This window comes from Mirounga leonina, unplaced genomic scaffold (genome assembly GCF_011800145.1).
Source record: "Mirounga leonina isolate KUSES-001 unplaced genomic scaffold, KU_Mleo_1.0 Mir_151, whole genome shotgun sequence".
Lineage (NCBI taxonomy): Eukaryota > Metazoa > Chordata > Mammalia > Carnivora > Phocidae > Mirounga > Mirounga leonina.
Window position 1 is genome coordinate 9,330,808 of NW_023270377.1, and position 26,727 is coordinate 9,357,534.

The 26,727-nt window shown below is 42.6% G+C and overlaps 1 protein-coding gene across 1 annotated transcript in view; it reads left to right on the plus strand.

The window, feature by feature from the left end:
* DNER (delta/notch like EGF repeat containing) overlaps positions 1–26,727 on the plus strand; it is a 171,572-nt gene that overhangs the window by 92,249 nt on the left and 52,596 nt on the right. The window contains exon 7 of the mRNA XM_035006941.1: positions 15,512–15,736. Within this exon, the coding sequence (XP_034862832.1) occupies positions 15,512–15,736 (225 nt within the window). The remainder of the gene's footprint in view (positions 1–15,511; positions 15,737–26,727) is intronic.

A 26,727-nucleotide genomic window follows, 5' to 3' on the forward strand; every position in this document is an offset into this window, starting at 1 on the left:
ATACGTGTATATATATATATACATATGTATATTCCCTGTTTTAGACAGCCGGAGGAGGCTGGAATGAAATTTTTGTCTGACTTAGACCAAAGCACCATGTGATGCGGTCCTGGATCTTACTGTGAACAATTCAGACCTGGGCTCTGAGTCCTGGGAGCATGTGAAAGTGGGATTGGCAGAGGCCCGGCCTAAGAGAGCTGAACACACACACAGCTGTGAAAGTAGAAGAATGTTGGTTAATTACTTTATCATATTCTATTTTTGGTTAAATAAGCTTTTCTTTGACTAGTTTTTTTCCAACCGAGTTCTCATCTCCCGTGACCTGATGTCCTACTGATAAAAGGCTGCTGAAGGTAGATGCTTAGGCTTCCACTTCTCAAGGCATTTCCCACTGCTCTTCTTTCTAATTGCTCCAGTTATATTTAATTGTAATTTGTATGAAGAACCTTGTCCCTTCCTCGCTTTCAACTCCCAAATAGTCTACACGTAATGATGCATCTGGTCACAGTACAGCAGGGTATGCTCGTGGGCTGGTCTCACCACTGTCCCCCCTCACTGCACTTGACCATCATCCTCTGCTCTGTTACACTCTGGGATTTTATATAACACTTGAAATAATTTTATTAGTTTCCCTTCACAATCAGAGCTCAAATGAGCTCAAAGAAATAAAAACACACACCTGTAATTGCATCCACCAAGAGAGATCACTGAATTTTAGGCAAGTATCTTTGAAGTCTCTTTTTAATTTAATTTAATTTAATTTTTTAAAGATTTTTATTTATTTATTAGAGAGAGAGAGAGCAGGAGCAGGGGCAGAGGGAGAGGGACAAGCAGACTCCCTGCTGAGCAGAGAGCCCAATGAGGGACTCTATCCCAGGACCCCGGGATCATGACCTGAGTTGAAGGCAATGCTTAACCAACTGAGCCTCCCAGGTGTCCCTAAAGTTTCTTTTTTTTATGTGCATTTTAGAAAACTAACATTGGATCTTACTGTGCATTCTCTTTTGTAATAAGCTTCTTACACTGAATAATGTGTTCCAAATGTTCTCCTGTATCGTTAATTATTTTCCTAAAGCATTGTTATTAATGGCTGCATTTTATTCCATCATATGAATGTGGCATAATGTATTTAATGAAAGACAATCATCCGCATACTATTTATTGATTACCTACTTTGTGGCGGTTACTGTGCTAAGGACAAGGGATCTAGGAGTGAACAAGACAGATGGGGCCCTGGCTCATGGATCTTGTGGGATCGTGGGTGAGAGACAGTGTAGATGCTATGACCAGGGATATGACCAGGCTCTACTGGGGTGGTCCAGTGGTTGTAGAGGGACCCCCCCCGCAACCCAGACTGGGGGCTGGAAGGAAAGTCTGGAAATGTTCCGAGGGAAGTGATGTTTCAATGGAGACTCAAAGGAGAAGCAGCACCAAGATGAGTAAGTTAGGACCGTGGGCAGAAGACTGTGTCTCCCAGGAAGAGAACATGGACACCATGTATGAAGATACGGGAGAGAGAGGGTGCCATGTTTGAGGAACAGAGGGGAGCTCAGCAAAGCTGTAACGCAGAATGTGATGGAGAGATGGTATGGGCTAGTGACTGAAGTAGAAGGCAGCTCGGCAGGACTTCCAACACCATGACAAGGGGGTTGAACTCCATCCAAGAGTGTGGGGGAGGGCATCGTGATTCGTTTTAGCAGAGAAGGGGCAGAACTTGAGCATTTGGGAGAAATTACTGTGGCTGAAGGAGTAATAATGGATTGGAGGATGACAAGAGTCAGAGAACTCTGTTTGGAATCTGTTACAGTAAATTAGGTGAGCAATAATGGTGGGATGAATTGGGGACAATGGAGATAGAAGGGGATGGACTGGCTGTAAGAGGAGGGGGAGAGGGACCACGGAAGACAACCCAGGCTTCAGAAAGCTTTAGGCAACTGCATGTATGGGGGTGCTGTAGGGCAGTGAGCAGCTTTGAGGGGAGAGGATGGGAAGTTCCATTTGGGACACGGATTTAATGAACCCACGGGACACTCTGTTGATTACCAGATGGCTTTGGTCAAATTACTTAACCCTCTGGGCTTCAGTTTCAAAATATGGAAAAGGTAACATGCACCTCATGGAGCTGTGAGGTGGTATGGGGTAGGTGGGTATTCAGTACCTGTGTCTCCCCTTCATGTCCCATTTCTAAGTTCCTATCATCTTTTTTTTTTTTCTTTTGTGTTTTTCCGGACTCAGAATTTCTACCAAGAGTTGAAACATTATTTTTCTTGTGTGTGTAAGGCGATCCTCTGGCTGTCTTACAGGGCAAATTTCTTGTTGTTCATGTCGGGAGAGGCTGGTTATGTGGTTTGCTCAGGAGTCCCTGCTCAGGATTCCCAGCCTCTTGTGGGCTTCCCCGTTCCTCTCTGGACTCCTACGGTAGCTTCTGGACTTCTTCCGATTCACTCTTGTCCTCTGTGGTCTGTTCTCCACACAATAGGCAAAGTGACCTTTCTAAAATGTAGATCCCGTGTTTTCGCTCCCTGCCCCTTAAACCTCAGGTGATTTTCCACTCAACGTGTGGTGTAGGGCCAACGCATCCCTGCCTACCTCTTGGGCCTCATTTCTTACTACTCTCTGCTTTTCCCTCTCTAGCTGCTGGTCTCCTCCTGTTCTTCAAACACAGCAGGGGCTTGAGAACTGTCCTCCAGGGGGCGCCATTCAGCTCAGAACACAATGCTTCTTGGGGCATTTGCACCTGATGCTGCCTTTGCGGGAAGCCTTGCTCCAGAGTTGACTATGGATCGTTCCCTCAGGCCATTCACATCTCCCCAACCAGCCTATTTAAGATTTTTATTCTCCCCAGTATTCTCCACCTCTTACCTGCATCCGTAGCATGTAGCGCGAGTTAATGATATCGATTTACTTATCTTTCTATGGTCTGTTTTCCTCGCTAAAATCGAAGGTCCAAAGCAGTTCCTGGTACATGGCTGGTCTCCGTTTGTATAGGTTAGATAAATGAGTGGCCAAAGGAAAACACGAAACTTTCTGGCTAAACCCTGAAATTTCCATTATTAATAGCCAATTATTTTTGCGCGTGTAACCCATCCGCTCTAAGTGTTATCTCTTTTGTCTTTTATCTGTTGAGTCTAAACTGAGGAAAAGTTGATTTAACATTCCTCTATTTCCTAGTTATTTTTCATTTTCCTCTCTTAGATCTAAATTTGTCTTTTTGTACTGCTAAAGAAAAAGTCCTTAAGATTATTTTTACTCTCTCGAATGGATTTTCTTAAAAATTAAAAGTCCCATTGTAAATGCAATCATCTTGGGTCTGTTACATCTTAGGGCTTCATAATTGCTTCTCCTAGATGTTCTCCCTTTTCCTCTTTATCTTGCCTAACTATCTGCTTTCTTAGAACGAGAACAAATGTGGTCCCGATTATGTTTTCCATAAACATTGGCCAAAACCTCCTCTCTGATATCACTCCTCTTCATCTGCCCAGCCAAATCTTGGGCTTGCTTTGAGACTCCGTGCAAAACCCAGCTCTCCCTCGAGGTTTTGCTGGCCTGCCCACCCCTGAGACGATCCCTCCTTCTTTTGCATCATTGCTGCTTCTAGAACCTTTGCCATGGGCTCATCCCGTGTAGACAGCCTGCGCCGGTCCCTCCAAACTCACTCTAGGCTGGAACCATTTTGTCAGTGCTTGTGCAAAGAAAAGACAGCCTCAGGTTTTTTTCTCATCATTCTAGATGTGTCTTTCTGGTCTTTTCTGGAAGAATAAGCTCTTTGAGAGTCGAGATGTTTCCTTCTCCTCGCTTCCCTTTGCTGCTCGTCAAGGCACTTAGATGAACCAAATTTCATCCCTTCATCTTTTTTTTTTAAGATTTTATTTATTTATTTTGAGAGAGAAAGTGTGTGTGCCTACACACACGGTGGGGAGGGGCAGAGGGAGACGCAGAAACAGACTCTACGCTGAGCGCAGAGCCCGACATGGGGCTCGATCCCACAACCCTGAGATCATGACCTGAGCAGAAACCAAGGGTCGGAGGCTTAACTGACTGAGCCACCCAGGCACCCCTCATGCCTTCATCTTGATTCAGTGATTACTCTCTTATGTACCTGTAATCAAAACAGCTAATGACTAACATTTATCCTTTTCATGTTGCCTTGTAACAAATCTGTTAGACTCGTGTAGCAAATCTGTTAGAATATGTCCTCCGTCACTCATCTCCTCATAAGTTTTTGCTGAGTGGCCTCTATGCTGGGTGCTGAGGCTCAAGCCTGAGGAACCAACTTGACTCTTCCTCTAGAAAGTATATGGTCTTGTTGGGGGTGGGAGAGAGATGACAGACAAGTAAACCAACACAACCGTGTTGTTACAAATTCAGGAGAGTGCCATGAAGATAGTGAACTGGGTACTGTGATACAGAATAAGAAAGGGATATGTACCCGGAATGGGGTGATCAGGGAAGTCCTGCCTGTTGAACATTAAAGCCGGGAACTTGGGCGCCTGGGTGGCTCGGTTGGTTAAGCATCTGACTTTGACTCAGGTCATGATTCCAGGGTCCTGGGATCGAGCCCTGCGTTGGGCTCTGCACTCAGTGTGGAGTCTGCTTGAGATTCTCTGTCCTTCTCCCTCTGCCCCGCCCCCATGCTCTCTCTCTCAAATAAATAAATAAAATCTTAAAAAAAAATAAAAGCCAGGAACTAAAACATCAAGTGTAAGCAGGTAGGAGCCGCAACTTCCAGGCAGTGGAAATGGTATGTGGAAAGGGTCCAAGTGGGGAACAGCTTGTCATTTCTGGGAACTGAAGGGAAGCCGGTGGGGCCACCTCCCAGAAAAAGAGGGGTCATTGAGTCAATGTCATCCTGTCACAGTGCGCAGGGCTTGTTGCCCATGGATGGGAAGCCCACATTTTATTCTAAGAGCAATGGGAAGCAATGCTAATATTCACATTTAAAGAAAATATTCTTATTACGGTTTGGAAAATTGGTTGTAGGGGTAAAACAGAATTGGGAATCTCATCAGAGGAAACTGTTGTAAAGACAAGGAGAGAAATAGTTGGGGCTTTGACTGGAGTGGTGGCAGCAGAGATCACACAGTGTTTTTATGGTCAGGAAGTATTTCGAAGAGAGAGTCTATTAATATCCATGGATTTGTCAGACGTGGGCTTAGGGGAGAGGAAGCAATCAGGTCTGTGAACCATTGGCCAAGCCAGTGAAATGACGGGTTAAGATTTTAAGTAACACTGGATTCCGTCTCCCTCTTGCTAAGACTGCAGAGACTGCTCACGCCTCCATAGCTTTCTCGGTAGAGTGACTTCATGGTCTTGCAACTTAAAATGATCCAGGAATGTTTTCTTTTGGTTTCAAAGGTCTGATTTCCACAATGTGTCTATCTCAAGGGTGTTGACTTCTTTATTTATGTAACAAATGCTCAGCAGGCAGAGTCATGTAAATATTGGCTCAAATACGGAATTTGAAGCGATGGTCAACTAGCTAAATTATAGTTTTGCATTAGCCCCTCTTTCCTTAGATTTCTTGCATAGTTTTGTCTTGTGTACTTTCCATTTTAATCCTTTAATCTTTCATCCTTCTCTAAATTTTCCCCTTGTTGCAGTGAGTTGTTTTAAGTGTCTTGACTGCTGGCATTGTTTCTACGTGTTTGAGTTTTTCTCTGGGGCTATTGTGTTTTCTTTCCAGCATTTTCTAATGTCTATCATAGGAAGTTTGTATGACTTGGAAGAGACCATTGCAAACAAGAAACATCCCTATCTTCATCATTCTCTCTGTACCTTTTGATTAACATTATTAAATAATTTTTTAATTTTCTGCCCTTCAAGTAGGACTGTAAACCCAAATATATTTGCTCATTAGGTTCCAGTTGGGATCACATATTTATTTCTCCAGTGTAGTTAATCTGTTAATCTTTTAGTCAGTTTAGAAATGCTATTATTATTGTTATTTTTATTAATTACAGTACAATATTCCACAAAGCAGCATTCTGTTTGTTCTCCATGTTTTGGAGTCTGAATGTATCCGTTAAATCCAAGAATGTTAAATTTTGTTTTCCAGTCCTCTTGCCTTGGCCACCATAACTAATTTGGCTTGCATATTCTGCAAGAGGAATTTTCCAGAACATTTACCTTAAGTGATCATTACTGATAGATTGACTTGTCAAAGGTCTGAAAGAGTTACGTTAATAGAAAGCGAAACTTTACCAAAGGCTATCTAAAATAATTGCTTTTAGAGTTATAACGTGATGGAGGAACAGGAAAAAGCCTAGAGGTTCCTAGGATTGAATGTGGAGTTTGAAATTCTTTGTACGTAATGTATGTTGAGAGAAAGCGGGGAGAGGGGGAGGGAGACGCAGAGGAGAAAACAGGACAATGAAAATCTTGGTTCATTTTTAGAATGTTTCTTGGAAACATGTTTCTTGGAAAGATGAAATCTGTGCTGGCTGAGTCTCAGCTACAGATGACCCCAAGGCCTTTCCTACCTTGTCGTGTAAGATACCTTTCTCCCAGCACTCACAGAACTGCACTGCACTGTGTAGATTCACACAGAAGTGCACTTGGGAGTAAACTTTGCCTTAGCTTTGAGTCACAGACTTCTATGTTTTTACACAGAGAAATCAGACTCCTATAGCATGACTTCTGTTTGGGGGATCACTTATATCTACTCATTTATAGATCTAGAAATTGAATAAACATTGTTTCTTCCCTGGGCTACACTTTAGTTTTTGACACTCCATTCAGGTAACATTCAAGCTTTCTGTGATCAGTATCATGTTTACAAGCCAGCTTTGGGTCAGAATTTCAAGAACTTATACATTCACACCCGTGTAACGTGTATTATGGCAAGAGCCACAAACTAGCCAACATCTGGCCTTGATCAGCAGATGGGGAGGCCAGGCCTGCATTGGTTGGCATCTTGGCTCCAAATCTGATATTTGGCTTATTTTAAAGATGACTTCTGGTTTTATAAGGAGTTGTTAGTACATGTGATATGTTTATTCCTTAGAACTCAAGTTTCATGATCGTATTTTTAAAATACCTTCCATGTGATACTGGAAATACTGAGAACCAGCGAGGCCCAGGGCATTTCAAATGCACAGAGTTCAAAATTTATAACTGCTAAGGGATCTCCTTGTTCTAAAGCTATCTTAAATTAAAGAAGTTAGGATACTGATAGGTTTAATCTGGCTGTAATTTCTTTTGCTTGCATGGCACCTTCAGCTTTTCAAGTGCTTTAAGACAAACTCTCTTATGGGAGGCAGCCTAGCATGGGGCTTAAGAACACAGATGTGGAGTCACACAGACCTCATTTTGACTCTTGCTTTTCTCACTTACCAACTGATGTCCCTGGACTAGTTCTCTGATATATAATCTCTAAGCCTTCTTTTGTAAAAGTGGATAATAGTAGACTCTAACTGAGCCAGTGGTTGTGATAAATCAAAGCAATAGATGCCAATTCCTTAATGTAGCGTCTGGTGTATAATAAGAACTCAGTATTTGCTATTACTGTTAACACCGATTCCTCTTCTTTTTCCTCTATTAGTATAACTATTTGATTTATACAGCTGTCTTATCATCTCTATTTTTAACAAATGAGGAAGCTAAGACATCAAAGAAGAGCTAGTTATTTGATTGCACTGGCATGGTTTATCAATCAGAATTTGGTTTAGTTGCAAACAATAGACACCCCAAATAACTGTAGGTTTATCCCAAGTTTAGAAGTCAGCTAACATAGGGGTGCTTGGGTGGCTCAGTAGGTTAAGTGTCTGCCTTCAGCTCAGGTCATGATCCTAGGGTCCTGAGATCCAGCCCCGCTGGGGCTCCGTGCTCAGCAGGGAGTCTGCTCCCCCTTCTCCTTCTGCCCCTCTGCCCCTCCCCCTTCACCCTCTGCCTCTCCCCACCACTCATGCATGCTTGCGAGCACGCGTGCGCTCTCTCTCTCAAAAAAAAAAGTCAGCTAGGGTAAGTCTTCCAAATTTGTCTTTTTTTTCTTTTTTCAATGTTGTTTTGGGTTTTCTAGGTTCCTTGTATGTCGATATAAACTAGAGAGTCACCTTGTCAATTTTGTACAAAAAAAAAATCATTTCCTTTGGTTTATTCTCGTAGACTATCCATTATTTCACCATTAAATGTGAAGTTACCTGCAAGTTTTTTGTTTATGCCCTGTCTGATGGAGGAAATGGCCTCTGTTTTAGTTTGCTGATAGTCCCCCCGCCCCACTTTCAAAAATAATAAGTGGATATTGATTTTTGTCAAACAATTTTCTCACATCTATCGAAATGACTAACTTGTTTCATGTGCATGTGTATAGAATTTGTGTTCTGAGTCTTTGGGTATAGTTTTATATTAGTATTAATTAGGTCAAGATGGTTCAATAGTGTTTTGAAATATTGTAGACATGAGCTCGTTCTGTCAATTTATTCTGTCAATTTATTCTTTCTTATTCCTAATAAGAAAGAGGTCCTTCTCTGATGGGGTCCATTTTTCCCTCTGGCAGTTTTTTTTCATATATTTTGAAGTTCTTTTATTAGGTGTCTGCACATTTAGGGTTGTTATATCTTCTTGATAGATTGCCCACTTTTTCATGTTAAATGGCCCTCCTTACCTCTGATAATACTCGTGGTCTTAAAATCCACCTTTTCTGATATAATATTGCCACACTAGGTTTCTTAAACTTTTTTTCCCGTAATGTACTTTTTCCCATCTTTTCACATCAATATTTATGTCTTTTTATTTAAAATGGGTTTCTCTGAGAGAACATGTAATTCAGCCTGCTTTTTTCGTTCAGTCTTACAGTCTCTGCATTGTTAGTATTTACTTTCAATGTAATTATGGATAGGACTGGATGCTGTTTTCTGTACATCTCCTATGTTCTTTGTTTTATTCTTCCTTTCCTTCCTTCTTTTGGGAAAATTGAATATTTAGAAAAATTTTTTCTCTTCAGTTGGCTTTTTAAGGATATCTTTGTTTTCTGCTATTGTTTCAGTTCTTAATTTTTTGTTTTTATTTAGTGGTTGCTCTGGGCATTACAGTATCGAATGATAGTATAATTCTATCAACTACCCCCCTCATTCTTTGTTCTATTGTTGTCATGTACTTTCTAAGTATGTTATAACATTATAATTCAGTGTTGTTAATTTTGCTAAAGATAGCCAGTTAAGGAGCACCTGAGTGGCTCAGTTAGTTGGGCATCTGGCTCTTGATTTCGGCTTGGCCATGATCTCAGGGTTGTGAGATTGAGCCCTGCATCAGGCTCCGCGCTCAGCGGGGAGTCTGCTTTAGATTCTCTCTCACTCTCCCTCTGTCCCTCCCCCCCACTCACCTTTGCACTCTCTCTCAATAAATAAATGAATAAATAAATAAAATATTTAAATAGCTAGTTGTTTTTAAATAAAAAAAAGAAAAAAATAACTTATCTCCAAATGTACCATTTTCAGTGTTCTTCATATCCTCCTATAAACTTGAGTTTCCAACTATATTATCATTTACATTCTGTTTTAATAACACTCTTTAGGGCGCCTGGGTGGCTCAGTTGGTTAAGCGACTGCCTTCGGCTCAGGTCATGATCCTGGAGTCTCGGGATTGAGTCCTGCATCAGGCTCTCTGCTCGGCAGGGAGTCTGCTTCTCCCTCTGACCCTCCTCCCTCTCATGCTCTCTGTCTCTCATTCTCTCTCTCAGATAAATAAATAAAATCTTTAAAAAAAAAAAATAACACTCTTTAATGTTTTTGTAGTAAGGTAGATATGTTGGCAACAAATTCTCTTAGCTGTTCTTTGTTAGAAAATGTCTTAATTTAGCCTCATTATTTAAAGTGATTTTCCCTGGAAATAGAATTCTTGGAGATAGGTTTATTCTTTTAGTACCTTAAAGAGGTAATTTTATTGTCTTTTGCCTCCATAGATCCTAATGAAAAGTCATCTGTAATTCTTTTCGTTGTTCAATGTATGTATTTTGTCTTTTTCTTCTGGATACTTTTAATATTTTTTTCTAGTTTTTGGTGTTCAGTATTTTGACTATGAGGTACTTGTTTGTTTTCTTTGCATTTGTCCTTCCTACGGTTCACTGAGCACTATTGTCTATGGGTTATTTTCTACCAAATCGGGGGAAAAAAAAACTCAGCCATGATCTCTATGGTCCAGACGGTAGAGTGAATGAAGGGATAAGATAAAACAGGGCAAAAGGTGCGTGCTAACTCTTTTTTAAGGAAATTTCTCAGGAGCAACCTCAAGAGATTTCCATTTATATCCCATTACCCAGAATTTTGTCATTTACATTGGGCCACAGAGGAGACTGGCAAATGTAGCCATTACTCTGCAGCTAGGTGACCAGATGTTCTCCTGTGGTGAAAGCAGAGGAGACAGATACCAGAGAGGACGCGCCCTTTCTGCAACACATAGCCAGCAAGTGACAGAGCTCTGGCAGATCCTGGATTACCTGTTTTCACATTCTTGGCCCTTCTGCTACACCCCAGGCATCAAGTGTTAACGACAGGAAGTACTATTAGAAGCTTGGATATGGGAGTCAGACTGCCTGCGTTTGAACCCATCCTTGCCATTTTCTAGCTGTGTAACCTTGGGCAAGTTAGTTGATGTTTCTGTGCCTCTGTTTACCCATCTGAAAAGGAAATAATAGTACTAACTCATAGAACTGAGACTAGGGTTAAATGAGTTAATATAGCCAGACCACTTGGAACGGTGCCTGGTATGGACAAGTGTTTGCCATTAACAGATACTGTTTCAGTAGCTTGTCCTTTTGAGCCTGTGCGGAAACACTGCCAGAGACACCCCTGCCTGTCACCTCTTCCCACCACTGCTTGCTCTGGGACCCCACCTCCATTTGTCAGCCTCGCTGGATTGCCCAATAACTGTGCAGGTGTTTAGAGAACAGTGTGTGAGCACCACCTGATTCCAAAACACTCCCCCTTAGATATCTCCCAGGACTCCATCCCCAAGGATTCATGAACATGTGAAATTTGATGACGTTTCAGAGATTGGCTGACAGGCCCACCTCTCTCCTGTTGCCCTAACCACAAACTCTGGGTGTAAAGGCAACCTGGAATTTCCCCAGAACCACTGCTTAAAGGAAGGAGCTTCCAACATGTACTGAGCACCACCTGCCATCTTGTGTCATCCGACAGGGCAGGGGTCACCCTCATTTTATATGCAAGGAAATTAAAGCACAAAATGATTAAGTACTTTGCCCAAGGTCACACAGCTAGCAAGAAGATCCAAACTTTGGTTTTCTGGCCTGGCCTTCTTTGTGTTATAAAACTTTGTCCCTTCCTCTCTCTGGAAGGTCATTTAAGAGGTGGCTATGGAAGGTATGAGTCATTTACAGAGGATGTCCCATTAATAAGAGGATAACAATTGCTTGGGTAATGGAAATAGAGAATTTGCTGGTCACAGCAGTTGTGTCTTAGCTTGAGCTTCCATGACAGAATGCCATAGATGGTTGGCTTAAACAACAGACATTGATTTCTCACAGGAATGGAGGCTGAGAAATCTGAGATCGGGGGATGAGCATGGCCAGGTTCTAGTGAGGACTGTCTTCCAGACACTTGCCTCAAGTATTAGCATCCACACCTATGAATTTGATTCTCATCCATATGTGTCTGACCCCCAGCCCATGTCCTCTCCTTCATATCTCTTTCCTGAGCACAGATCTGCATAGTTAACTGACTCCTAAACGACCACAAAAGTACCTCAAGTCAACATGTGCAAAGCTGAGCTCATCATTCTGCACTGGGAATCTCCTTGTCTGTTGATCATTGTTGGTAACACCATCCACATTGTACCCTAGTCTGGAAAAGCACAATTATAGCTGTTTCTTACTGAATGCTTGTTATTTGCCAGTCACTGTGCCAAATGTTTTCCAGAGTTTTTCATTTAAGCTTCGCAAAAGCACGTGCTGTCGGCATCATCATGCCCATTCCATGAACGCAGAGACATAAGGTCAAGATGATTAAGGACTTACTTAAGGTCTCGCGGTTACTCGTGGTCAGTAACTCCCACTTTGGCTCCAAAGCCCCTGGTTCACATTAAGTCACACAGAGAAGGCACACACACAGTGCCCACAGACGTGTTTTAGTTACCAGAGAAGTGACTTATCAACATTTTAAACTAGGAGGGGTTCAAACAAGAACCCAGATTTCAGATATTTCTTGACAATTCAGAAGATTTGGCAAGGGGAACCACCTTCCAAATGGCAGCAGTGGGCTGCAGGTGGGCGGCAGCCACCCCCTTTGGAATGCATTCTGGGGGCATGCATTCTCCAGTCCGGCGCAGTCCCTACCACTCCCTGCTGTCTTACCACTGGCCCACTTCCGTTGTCAGCGCTGCCTGCCTGACTCTTTCTGGTACTGGAGTTTAAGGCTCCTGTTACCTTGTGTCCGTAGGCTCTCCCCTCTCTTTCATTCTTCCACCATCTAATGGGTCCCTGAACTGACAGTGTTGCTTGTGCAATCATTTACTGTCTGTCTCACATTCTTCATCCCTAATGCTACAAATTGTTCCTCCTAACCTCTCACCCCAATTACGCTAGTAAACACCTGCTTTCCTGCTTCCAGTCTTGATAGCCATTAATTCACTCTCCACACTGCTTACAATTAGGGATATCAAAAACAAAACAAAACAAAACAAAACAAAAAACAGGAATAGATGATGTCCAGGGGCTTCAGAATAAAAGGCAGACTCCTTATGGAGGCTTGCAAGACTGATCATGATCTGGCCTCTGACCAGGGGCCTCATTTATGTTCACTTTCTACCCTCCCCTTGACCTTATTGAAATATGGGCTCTCCCCTTCACATCTCCTTGCATATTTATTCATCTTTCTCTCTTACTTGGAATATGCTATGTGGATTATGTGAATATTTGTAATGGAGTCTACCAACATGAATCTAGAGTGATTGCCTTTCTAAAATTTGTATTTCTTTAAATTTTGACTTGATGGATGAGTCTTCGACTTCTTTTTCCATTCAGATACAAACAGGATAGAAACATGAGTCCCGATTATGTTTATACATCTTAACACCTTAACTGGCCCATCACTGACTTCTGTGCTGTATTGCAGAGTAGCAAGAGATTGGGCTTAGTATCCCTGCTCTGCCATCTACTAGCTACATAGACTTCAGCAGGCTACTTTATGTATGTTTCTGTGTCATCTATTAAGTAGAGCTCCTAAGGGTTCTTTTATCATACAGTTACAGTGGGGTTTGGAGAAATAATGCATGGAAAGGCTTAGAACCATCTGGTGCACACCAGCCCCCAGGGGATGTCCACTATTTTTGTTACTCTTACCATTCTAATTTAATTCATTTATTCAGCATTGGATCAGGAGCTCTTTCAGGAATTTTGCTATGTATCTTTTTAGAACCCACAACGGCTTTATGAAGAAAATAATTTCAGCTCTTTTCTGGATGAGGCAGCAGATTAGAGCGGTCGGGGCTTGCCTTGGTCGCTGTTTGTCCCATGGTAATAAGTATTTAAGTGTCTCCTTTTCAGTCAGAGTAAAATGGAACACATCTCATGAAAGATGGAATTATATTCCTTTCCAGGCCGTGAAGGGACTCTTTGGAGAATTCAAGTGTTGTTAAAACTGATGTGGGACATTTTTAGTATGATTTCTAAAATTTAAAAACTACCGGGAACTTTATAAAATGTTGAATAGAATTGGATTTTGAAAAGGTTTTCTATTTCTGGATGGAAAACTACCAAGTTGATTACGCCAATTTATGAGGGATGCTTCAGACAATTAAGTCTGGGAGCTATTTTTGTTTGTTTTATATATTCACTGTGTCCTTAACAGTAACAACAGAAATTGCCAATATTGTCAGGAGTTCTGTGTGAAGATGGGTAAATACAAACTTAAATGTAGACAAGAAGGGGCGCCTGGGTGGCTTAGTCAGTTGAGTGTCTGCCTTCGGCTCAGGTCATGATCCTGGGGTCCTGGGATCGCGTCCTGCATCAGGTTCCTTGCTCAGTGAGGAGTCTGCTTCCCCCTCTCCCCCCACCATGCTTTTTCTCTCTCAAATAAATAAATAAAATCTTTAAAAAACATGTAGACAAGAAAAGTTGAAGAGAACATTGGAATAAAAACTATTAGTAAAATTATTTAACTTTGTTTCTAAAATTTGAACCATCTTCATTTCATTTTCAAGCTGCTTTTATACTGTGAAAAGAATAGGTTTTACTAAAGCATTTGAAATCCCCACATGGATACACAAGCCTACAGACCCACATATATGTATGTACACATTTTAAAATTGAGAAATACTGAAACACATATACAGAAAACAAAATAAATATCATCTACACAGTTAGCACATTTAATATTTTTTAAAATTGTACCTCAGTAAGAGGTACAATTTAGATATAAATCTCATTCATTTTAGGTACATAACTCAGTGCTTTTTGTAAATGTATCACCACAATGGAATATTAGACCATTTACGTCGACCCCAAAGACTGCTCATGGCCATTCAAGGTCAGTCCCCTCTTCCTACCCAGCCCCAGGCAAGCACCAATCTATTTTCTATATCTATAGATTTGCTTTCTCTGGACATTTCTTATAAGTAGAATCACAATATGTGTTGTTTTTTAACTGCTTTCTTTCAGTAGCGTAATTTTTTTTGGGTGCATCCACAATGTAGCATGAGTGAGAACTTAGATCCCTTTTATTGATGGGTAGTACTCCATTATATAGACACACCATAGTTTGTTTATCCATTACAGTAACCAACTTAAAAAGTATATATTTAAGAAACGCTAACAGTGGCTCTTCTAGAGAGAAGAATGAGGTATAAGGGATTTGGGTGGGAGATCTTTTCATTGTTTACTATTTTATATGGGTTTATTTTTTAAATTCAAGATTATATCTTTTTTGAAGCAAAGGTAAGGAATGCCTTTCCTCCAGCAATATGTATAAAATAAGAGGACAAAGCCCTCCACTGACCCCAACCCTCCCTTCCTGAACATAATCACCATTAATTTATTTTTGGCATCTTTCTAGACTGTATGCACACACATACATATGCACATGTACACCTATAAATATATTCATGTCCCTGTATGTCTGTACATCTAAGTGGTCATATATCTTACATTTCAACAAATTGGAAGACCAGGGCTTAATACTTTAACCGGTTCCCAAAGCTAAGAAGACCTGCCTTCCCTCTATCATTGGGTTGTCTGTATCTGGAAACTGTTAAATGAGTTAATCACTTCACAGTGAGGAACATTTAAGAGCGGACCCAGTTTATTTATTTATTTTTAAAGATTTTATTTATTTAAGAGACAGAGGGAGAGCACAGAGGGAGAGTGAGAAGCAGACTTCCTGCTGAATGGAAAGCCCCATGCCAGGCTCGATCCCAGGACCCTGAGATCATGACCTGAGCTGAAGGCAGACGCTTAACCGACTGAGCCACCCAAATGCCCCATGGACCAAGATTATTAGCTATGATGTGTGAACATGGTTTAATTTATTTCTTACCCGTCCCTGTCTGTGGTTTCTGGCAGGATACTTCGGCGCTGCCTGCGAGGAAAAGGTGGACCCCTGTGCCTCGTCCCCATGCCAGAACAACGGCACCTGCCACGCGGACGGCATGCATTTCAGCTGCAGCTGCAGCTCGGGCTTCACGGGGCCAGCGTGTGCCCAGCTCGTGGACTTCTGCGCACTCAGCCCCTGCGCGCACGGCACCTGCCACAGTGTGGGCACCAGCTATAAATGCCTCTGTGACCCAGGTTGGTACCGTCATGGGACGCAAGTCCTTGCTCTCTCCAGTCTCAGACTTTGACCTTTTGTTTTGCATCTGGGCAGATGTTGGCTCCCCAAATGTGTTCACTTGTCCATAGGCGTGCACCCCACTCATTCATGACACCCTTTCTCTTTATTCTTACTCTTGGCAGAGTTTTAAAAACACCCTTTCCCCTCTCCGTGAGCAGGTCACAGTCATTATGACAAAATAAGAAAAATACAAGTAAGCAAAATAAGAAAATTAAAAACAGGCTTAATCTCCGAACAGCTTAATTATTTTTTAACGATTTACTAGAGGTCATTCCCCAGCTTTTACTGGATTATATTTCTTTTAATACCATGTTCTTAGGTTAATGGAGTATGTTTTTCTTTTTTAATGGGTATAAAAAGCAAGATGCAATCCATTTAGAATTTTCTCATCTATTAAAATTCTTACTCTGTGCATTGTATGTGTTATCGGACCCGTGACGCCCTCCGCAAATGTTCAGAAGTTCCATCATTTATTTCCCAAAGGTCTTCTGCGTCGTACTGATTTTTTTATTGTGTAAATTTTGAGACTCAGAAGTCACAGTGATTTCTAGTCAAAATTTGTGCCAGTGCAACCTACCTGTGTGGTCCTGAAAAGAACACACACGGGTGACTCTTTCTGGTTGCTTCTCTTCTGCCTCTGTCTCTCCCTCCTTGCACGAGCTAGCCCTTCAGAATGCGTTGAAGTGCGATTCCTCACACGTGTGCCTGACCCGTCCGCATGGAGGCCAGTTCCCTGGTTTTGCTGGAGTCCCGGGTCTGCTCGTGCATTGCCTTCCACCTGGATGCCTGCTCCCCTGTCACCCCGTTTCACCTGCAGACTTCACCTGGGCCCAACACACTTTCCTCCCTCTGAATTCCAGCAGTCACCCTCGAGATCACTTGCCTGGTCTTTAAAACATTATATTAATTGTCTTTCTCCCCATTCGGGGTAGGAGGAAGTGTATTTTATTAGTAACCTTTGTGTAACCATAATAACCCCAAACCACCATTTAGCGAGCACGAATCTTTCTAGGTTTTGAGCTGGGTGCTCCACATCTCTGGTCCTTACAGTGCCCTTCCTGCAAGCTAGATATTGCCGAGACACATTTAGGGATTGTGTCATACTTGCTTTAGTCATGTGCCTGCAGCCATACACCCAGAAGGGGGCTGAATGCAGGTGCCAACCCAGTGCCGTGGTCCTAGAACTTTCAAGGGGCACGTCTCATACTCATAATTCAATGAAGGAATTAGTAGGAAATCCAGCTAAGCATTGAGGGGTGTTGAAAACCTTTTCATGGAGACTCTTAATTCTGGGTGGCTCAGTCAATTAAGCATCTGAGTCTTGATTTCAGCTCAGGTCATGATCTCAGGGTCATGAGATTGAGCCCCATGTCAGGCTTTGTGGTCAGCACAGAGTCTGCTTGTCCCTCTCCTTCTGCCCCTCCCCCTGCCCATGCTCTCACTCTCTCTTAAATAAATAAAATCTAAAAAAAAGATATATATATATATGAAGAGAGAAAGAGAGAGAGAGAAATATTGAAAGAGATTGATTTTAAGGAATTGGCTCATGTAATTGTGAGAATTGGCAAGGTCTCAATTTATAGTGCAAGATGGCAGGCTGGAAACTCAGGCAGGGTTTCCTTGTTACAGTTTTGAGCCTGAATTCCTTCTTGTGGAACCTCACTCTTTGCTGTTAGGCCTTCAACTGATTGGATGAGGCCCACCCACATTTTGGAGGGTAATCACTTTGCTCAAAGCCTACTGCTTTAAAAATGAATCTCATCTAAAAAATACCTTCACAGCAACATCTAGACTAGCGTTTGACAACATCCTTGGGTGCTGTGGCTTAGCCAAGTTAGCACATGAAATTAACGCTCACAGTAACATTTTTGGGTTTCCCATTAAACCTTGAGGTGAAGAAGTTTCTCCATCTCTCCGTCTGCCATGAGAGACTTTCCTGTGCTTACCCCCATCCTCTCCTGTCAGACCCACGGTGCAAATGGGACTGGCTCCCCCTCCCCCGGAAGCCCAGTTTTCCACCATGCGTGGGGCCGTGTGGGTGCCGTGAAGCTGGGTGTGCAGAGGCCGAGGCAGCGCAGGGCGCTACCCTTGCCTGTTGGGAATGTGGAGCACGAAGACCACGGTGTCTGCAAACGAAGCTGCAGTGGTGCTGGGGAGAACACAGTCTCACTCACGTCATGACTCATGAGTGCGCGGCTCCCAGCGCTCTGCGTGGCAGATGCCGGTGGTACGCATGGCATCGTCCCCAGTCCCCCGGCAGCCATCGGAGGCAAAATGGTCCTGTCAGGAACTTCCTCCCTGCTTCGATACAAGACTCCTGAGAGAGCTGCTTCCATCAGTGAAGGCCCACCTGTCTCCTACTCTTTCTCTTTGCACACTGGGAGGTGAGAACCAACCTGTGAGATCCCATCCCGTTGACTATCACCACAGGAAACTTACAGGACTTCTCTGGACCTCAGTTTTTATATTTTTATGAAGAACATCTTAGATGCTTGTCAATTCAGCGGTAGTTGGTGTCACAGCCTAGACTGGGACAAGTTGCTGACCGTGGTCTGCTGTGTGTGAGACGTTAAATGTGGCATGTGGCACGTTTCCAGGCATGGAGTAGTAAGAGCTATTGCCCTTTCTTTCCATCCATGGACATTCCAGCATCTCTTCTCTCTCTCTCTTTCTTTCTTTCTTTCTTTCTTTCTCTCTCTCTTTCTTTCTTTCTTTCTCTTTCTTTTTCTTTCTTTTCTTTCTTTCTTTCTTTCTTTTCTTTCTTTCTTTCTCTCTCTCGTTCTTTCTTTCTTTCTCGTTCTCTCTCTTTCTTTCTTTTCTTTCTTCCTTCCTTTCTTTTCTTTCTTTCTTTCTTTCTCTTTCTTTTTCTTTCTTTTCTTTCTTCCTTCCTTTCTTTCTCTCTCTCTTTCTTTCTTTTCTTTCTTTCTCTCTTTCTTTTTCTTTCTTTTCTTTCTTTCTCTCTTTCTCTTTCTTTCTCTCTTTTTCTTTCTTTTCTTTCTTTCTTTCTTTCTTTCTTTCTTTCTTTCTTTTCTTTCTTTCTTTCTCTCTCTCTTTCTTTTCTTTCTTTCTCTCTTTCTTTCTTTCTCTCTTTCTTTCTCTTTCTTTCTCTCTTTTTCTTTCTTTCTTTCTTTCTTTCTTTCTTTCTTTCTTTCTTTCTTTCTTTCTTTCTTTCTTTCTTTCTTTCTTTCTTTTTCTTTCTCCTTCCTTCCTTCCTTCCTTCCTTCCTTCCTTCCTTGACTAGGACATAATCTACACACACATTTATTAGGTGGTCTCTCCCCCGGACAGAGCCTTGGAGTTCTGTCAGAGTTCTCTCATTGAATTTGGGAGATCAAATTGCTTTCAGAGGGGTTGCTTTCTCAGATCATTAGGTGACATTGTGTGAAATAAAAAAGGTATCTTAACATCTGGAAAGAATTTACATTTTAAGAGGTGAAAATGACAATTCTCTGAATATGAAATTTTTAGTCTTAATCTTTTGGAGCATGTAATTGCTTTACCACTAGTTTGCATAATAGAAGAATCTCACAAGAATAGGTGAAATTGGGTGTCTAGCTGAAGAGCGCCAAGCCCGATCATCTTTACAGAGAGCAAACCAATCCCATTTCATAAAATGACAGCAGATTGAAATCATGTCAGGTTGATAAATTAGTTCCCATCTGACAAAATGCCATTTGGATGACTGCAAATCAGATTTGCCAGGTGCTTTATTTTCAAACCTCATTTTTAGCTTATCAGGCTAGGAGTTTCTGATGGGATTTTAATATTAAATAATAAAATGTCAGCACTGAGTAATCACTGAAATACTATCTTTCAGTGACAATGTTAAGTGATAGGCCACAAATACTCCAAAAAAAAAAAAAAAAGGCAAATTGAAATCTCCCCAAGACCAGAGAAAGTGAGAATTTGGACCTTGTAAGCATTGGAGGGTGGAGTGCCAAGATGCGAGGAACTTGCTGGGGGTGGAGGGGGCATGCTTACAGGTGGAAGCCATGGTGTTTCATGCGCTCTCAGTACAACAGTAGCATCTGCAGGTGCCATTTGGGTGATGACCAATACTGGAAGGAATCCCTGGTTGGAGATGGTTTGCCTGAGTTCACTGGTCTTGGCCCGTGCCTAACACAATTGAATCATTACTCTGACCTTGTTTGTTGAGTTGAATTAACCACACCATTATAGAATGTGCCTTAAGTTACTATTTAAAGGATTTAAAATATAAGGCATCAGAGGATTTTTACGTGGCTATACAAATATCAGTTTTTGTCTCTGTGAATAACCTTAGATGCTCATTGGTTGTCACTAATGAGACCTGGGGCAAGTTGCCTTGCCAATCATGTGTCTCTGCTGATTCTTCTCCACCAGAGGGTCTGTAACTCATTTAGATCATCCAGGCTATAAAGAAAGAAAGTTTAGACTTTTTCCGAAGAACACCTTTTTAAAGGAAGCTATAGGAATTTCAGATACTTTTTATATATGCCCTACGTGCGGGCTGCACCTCTGGTCTCTGAGGCCGGAAAGGTAGCTGTCATTGCTTTCTTTAAACTCAGACTTGGCAATATCAGCACTCTGATAATGTCTTCTGGAAACACAATCTAAGATAAAACTTACTGCTTTGGATTTCAGTAGCAATTCAACAGCCATAAAGAAAAAAGTACACCTACAAGATATGAAGACATTTAGCTTGCTAGTGAATGCTTAATTGCATTTAGATTCTTGGATATGTACAGTGGACAGCTTTCATCTTTTATGAACCAGAAAACTTTCTTTACTAGGTTCACTAAGATGGAGACAATTCTTATGTTTAACAAGCTCTAAGGGGTTCTTGATCTACATAATGCAGTATCCCTAAGAATTATAGATTGTATACAATATATTGTCTTTTCCCACATCCCAACTCTATTACCATGCCCTTATTTTTTTATATTGCAAAATATGATATCTCTCCTCACCATGGGGATCCCAAATAGAGTCTTGTCTACCTAGCTAACAGCTGTAGTAAGTCTTTGTAATCTGTACTTACCTAAGAAAAAAATTTAAGTCTCTACATTGACATCATGATGACAGTAAGAACACTGATATATGGGGGCTTGTTGGACAATTATAGGTAGGCCTTGGAGGTGTTAGGAGCTGGCCTGGTGCTCACAGCTGGGCCATTGTGTCTCCTATTGGACACGGGGACATAAACAATCCCACAGAAACTGACACCAGACATGGTCACTCCTAGGCCATGATAGTGAGACAAACAAGACCATTTCATAATTCTAAGTACAGACAAAACCAAGGTCACCATGCAACCAACACAATACCACACTTCCTCTTCCCTCACAAATAAATTGAGGGCCAGCTGCTTCTTTACCAGTTACAGCTTTGACCTTGAGCTAGCTTGCCCTTGCTATAGATAAGATTTATTGGGATACTCAAGCATAGAGCTGCTCCTGCTTTCTGACCCCCCACTCTAGAGTGAATCCTCCCCAGATCATCCAGCTGGAGTTCAAGTCCTGTAAGTAGCATCTAACCCCCTTTTACAGAGACACCTCCTGGTTCCCATGATGTGTGTTCTCCCTTGCTGCAGTGTGTGATAAACCCGACTTGTTCAACTCTAGGTGTATCCCTGGTAGCCTTTAGTTGGAGAGCATTGACTGGACTTAACTGATCGAAATGCTCAAAATATTGAAAGTTTAATCAATTGAAGTTTTGTATTAACAACAGTCCAGTCAGAATTTCCAACGAGTTGGACAGGGAAATATTGTGGATTTATACACGGGGGAAGGACACTATGGAACAAAAGTCCTGGGTGAGGGGGAGAGGGGGAGGAGAAGGGAGGTCAGAGAACAGTAGATGCAGTTGGCTGCAGAATAAGTTGCCCTGGGTGCTGTAATGAGTGGTAAGGCTGAAATGCTCACTGGGGCACACTGGGGAGACTCTAGATGCTGAGTTTGCAAAATGAAGACTTGGGGACATTTTGCACCGTATGGGAACTGATCTGTGTTTTATTTATTTTTTTAAAGATATTATTTATTTATTTGACAGAGAGAGACACAGAGAGAGGGGGAACACAAGCAGAGAGAGTTGGAGAGGGAGAAGCAGGCTTCCTGCCAAGCAGGGAGCCCGATGTGGAGCTTGATCCCAGGACCCTGGGATCATGACCTGAGCCGAAGGCAGACGCTTAACGACTGAGCCACCCACGCGCCCCCTGATATGTGTTTTAGAAAGATTGTTCTGATAGAATTGGGAGATTTCTAGGGAGAATGAGTGATTCTAGGAAGAAAGGGAAGAAAGATTATTCTGGCAGAATTAGATATTACAGATCGATCGAATTACAGTCAAGAAGAGAAGGTAAGACAGCAGAGGAGTCAGGAAGCTCAGGCAGGTGGAAGTGAGGGTTTGAACCTGTGGCAGTGGGAATGAAAGGTTGGACCTAAAATCTAATCGACAGGTGGAATCGTCAGAGTTGTCAGCTGAATGCAGGGAATGAGGGTCAGAATGGAGCCGAAGGTACCTCTCCAGCTTTACCTTGGGAAACTCAGAGAAATAGGAGAATGTGCTGAAGGAGCCTTAAGCCTCCACCACGGGACGCTGAGGAGTCTGCCCCAGTGGTGTCCACAGCCGCTGCCACAGCCATACTTCATCACCATTTTGTTTTTATTCTAATTTGGGGGACATTCGGGGAGAATTAGTGGTATTTGCCTTCTTTAGGCTGGTGACCCGAGGGGTTGACAGAAGGGAAGAAAGGACACCAGTAATGAGTGAAGGGCACTTGCTGGTGGAGCATATGGAGTTTTTATGAGAGTCTTGACATTAAAAATCTATTCACAAGGCTGCTTTTTAACCTCACTTTAAATGGCTAATCCGTATGTATGAAAGTGTTGATGAACCGGCCTTTAATTATAGAGGATTTCTGTTCCTTCTCCTCCCACCGCTCCGCTTAAAATTGAAGTGGTTGAGAGCTCATTCGTGGCTGAACTATTGTTGAAAAGGAATGAAGTTTACCTGCTCACCGTAGGTTTTAGAATCGTCTGTGAGGACAGCAGAAAGCATTTGACATCCCCTTACCTGGAATGCAGGCTGGGGATGGCAGCTGATAATAGCTTGCTTCACTACGCCGTGCATTTCTGAGGACGGCTCTATGTGAGACGCCGCCATCACATAATTGCAGGAACTTCTCATGAAGTTCATGGCCGTGAAGGTTGGATGGGGACATATTTGAAACTCTTTTACAACTAAGCCATTGACTCTTATTTTGTTTTGTGGTGGGGACTTAATTACGATCCGATTGCTAGTGTTTTTCAGCTTTGCTGAGAGTCTGGGCGTCTGGAATTGAGAACTGAAAGTCAGCATCCTTGCCTCTCTTCCCAGCTGTGAGGGAAAGGGGCCTGGCTGAGAGTTGAGCAGAGCCCAACTCAAGTCTCAGCTTTGTCACTGAGCAGCTGTGCGGTTGGCCTCTGGCAGCCTCAGTTTCCTCTTCTACGAAATGGGGATAAACCATAAAGCTCAGATGAGATGATGCATATGGTCCTGCGCTTTGAAATCTATAAAACACGAAGCAGTTTGCAGATGTCCGCTATGCTTTTCCCTGGGGAAGATCGGTGAGGAATGATTAAATCTGTGCCCCGATTCTTTTCATACGAGGTTCGAGGCTAGAGTTGGAGTGGAGGTGGGATCCGTCTTCATGGCCGTAGTGGGTATGGGTCCACCTTCTTACAGGATTAAGTGACTGCTTGCTGCCTGGGCTCTCAGTGGCTTCAGGGATAAATATTTAAGTGCCTGGTGCTGGGCAGATCTCTTTAAGTGCAATGGCTCCTCAGATCCCCACAGTCCTTAAGTAGGAACACCATGGTTGTTGCCATTTCTGAGCCCAAGACTACAGAGCTAGTTAAGGATGAACTTGGGATTTGGGATCCAGAGCCTCTGTTATTTCAGAGTAAACAGGAAATGGGTTCAAACTGTGGCTTTGACTCACTAGTGATAAGTAAAAGACTGAAAAATGAAATAATATTTTAACCAGATTTCCTAAGCAGTAGTTGTCTTAATAGCTACCTCAGAAGAACACATTAAATTGGGGTTCATCAGGACCTTGTATGTATCCAGGTATGTATCCAGGTACTGCTCTTCATCCAGGCAGCTTTGCCTAAGTAGCTCGCATCTATGAGAACTGCCTACATCCGGACTCCGTGCCAGTCACTCGACAAAATTCTCTCTTACTTAACTCCAGGTTGTAGGATTCCTATTTTTTTAATTCAAGGATGAAGAAGTTGAGGCAGTGAGAGTATAAACAGTAAGAGGCGGTGGTGACAGAGCCCCAAATTTAACTGGGTTTGCCTAGCACTGAAGTTCTTGACCAATAGGTAGACTCTCAGCAGAAGCCTACTTGTGTCCCCCCAACCCCAGCTACGTGTGAACCTGGGCACTCACATATGTTTGAGCCCATCACGAGAAGAAGCTTCTAGACTCCTCTTGTCTCAGCACAGCTCCTGAGATGTGGCTTGAAAAACGGCCTTGGTTGTGGTCCAGTGAGTGGCTCCTGACCCATAGTTCCTTCCTTCCCAGCACAGAGAAACGCAGTTCTGACTTGCAAAGAGATTGAGCTGCTCGTGGGGAGGGGGACCCCTTCCACTTTTATTACACCGCAGATTCAGCTCCTTCAAAATTGTTGCTGGGGGCTACCTGGGACCGAAACTTAGGACCACATCTCACCTGGTGCGTGCTGCTTACACCTGTTTAAATAAACTGCTCTCCTGTGACTCAGATGAGAAATACAGACACGGCCACATGACAGATGTGTCACCCTTCAGCTGAGGTGGTCTCTCTCTTGAGGGGTGGTGCTTCTCACTCCTGGGGGCCCCAGTGCCTAGAAGCAATACGACCTTTTTTCTTATCACTGGAATCTGAAAGTCCAGACCACAAGGCGGTACACATTCCTTAGTCCACACTTCCTTTCAGTTGGGCTTATCCCATCGAAAGACATACTTTTACTAATGAATTAAACTTCGGACATTCGCTCTGATCTGTAGCATCAGAAACCATCTGGTATTGAAAAAAATGACACATGATCCGGATCACCATCAACATATCATTAAGACTTCAGTCCAAACAGCTAACGGTCTCTCCAGGCAACCCCTCTAAAGCCATATGGGATTTTAGATGGCGCACCGTGGTATTGCATAAGGAGGCAGCTGATGACACGGGAGAGGACACGCTGCTCCACAAAATCAGTAAGTGCTTTGAGTTGACAATGTGCTGGAATAAAAGAAGAGGTCATCACTCTACTGCAGGCACACCTAGGGGCTCAGAATCTTCATTAAGATGGAAGCAATTTTATAAAAGCACTCAACATATGCAGCAACTTCCATCATGTGCCCTTAAATTGAAAATTAATGACGGTGATAGAAAACCAATGGAACAAACACAGGGCATTGTCCACAGGTTTTTAGACAAATCCAAATCAATAAAGAATTTAAAAGCACAGGGAAGCTAAAAGGCCAGGAAAAAACAAAGTAGAACATGCAGGCAAGTCTCGTCTCCTTTGGGGTTGTCTATTTGGGACTCGGGATGCAGGCTGCCATCGGTCACCCTATATCTCAGACCATCCCCTACAACAGCACATTGTCACAGGGGCCCCAACCCTGGGGTTCTGGGGCCTAGCTGTGCCTCCACTACGGACAGTGACGACAGACCACTGCCCCCAAGCCACTCCCGTGGGAAGGAGTAGGACACCCGAGCTCTCTCCCGGCAAAGAATGAAAAAACAAAAGCCAACTGTGAAGAGGAAAGAACATTTCAGGGACATCCCCAGAGCCAGATGAAAAGGAATGGCATCGAAGGCATCCAGGGCATATGGCAATCAGTGCTCATGCACGTGTCTGGCGCTTGGCTGGAATGATGGGGGCCTCTGGGCGACATGTTGCTCATCATCCAGCAGACCAGTCTGGGCTTGTTCACATGGCAGCTGGGTTCCAAAAGCAGCAAGAGAGGACAGGCACAATGCACAAACATTCTTTAAAGTTTCCTCTTCTGTTACGTTTGCTAATGTCTCACTGGCAGGGACATATCATAGGTCAAGTCCATAGACTCTCCCAGTGGGAGGAGCTACAGAGAATTTGTGGCCATTTTTTTTTTTCTGTAATCTACCATAATCTTAAACCTACATATGTGAGGAATGTGAATGACTTTAATATATTTATAAGAGCAGATTTGAGGAGAATAGTTGAAAAATAAACGCAGCGTGCAGTTACGATGGTTTGAGGTCCCAGTGAACTTGCCTACCCAAGGGATAAGGAGTGTCTGCAAGACAATTGCTTTCCTTCAGAATTTCTTCACGAGTCTGTAGATGGAGCCTGGTCTTTGCTTTATGTCAAGGAAATTTATTTTCTACTTTTGATTATTTATATTCATACTCTACCAGGATCTATACTTTTGATTTTTCACTGCTTTGTAACCTCTTAAATGAATAAGTGCCCTATATTTAGGCATCTTAATGATCACTTAGTAGAGGCAATAGGAACAGAACTCAGGATTGACTCAAATAATTGAGTTCTGATTCCAGGTCATTTGCATTTAGAAATTTATAATCCAGGGCGCCTGGGTGGCTCAGTTGGTTAAGCGACTGCCTTCGGCTCAGGTCATGATCCTGGAGTCCCGGAATCGAGTCCCATATAGGGCTCCTTGCTCAGCAGGGGGTCTGCTTCTCCCTCTGACCCTCCCCCCTCTCATGTGCTCTCTCTCTCTCATTCTCTCTCTCAAATAAATAAATAAAAATCTTTAAAAATAATAATAATAAAAAAAAGAAATTTATAATCCAGTTGCCTCAAGGTACGGTTCTGGTGGGTCCTTTTCTCCACAAAGTTCTTTTTCCCCCCCTTAATTAATAACTATTTTATGTGTGTCTGTTTCTCATTTTGAATTTCTAATGTGAGAAAGTGCAAGGGATAAGATATAAAACTGTAGCCATT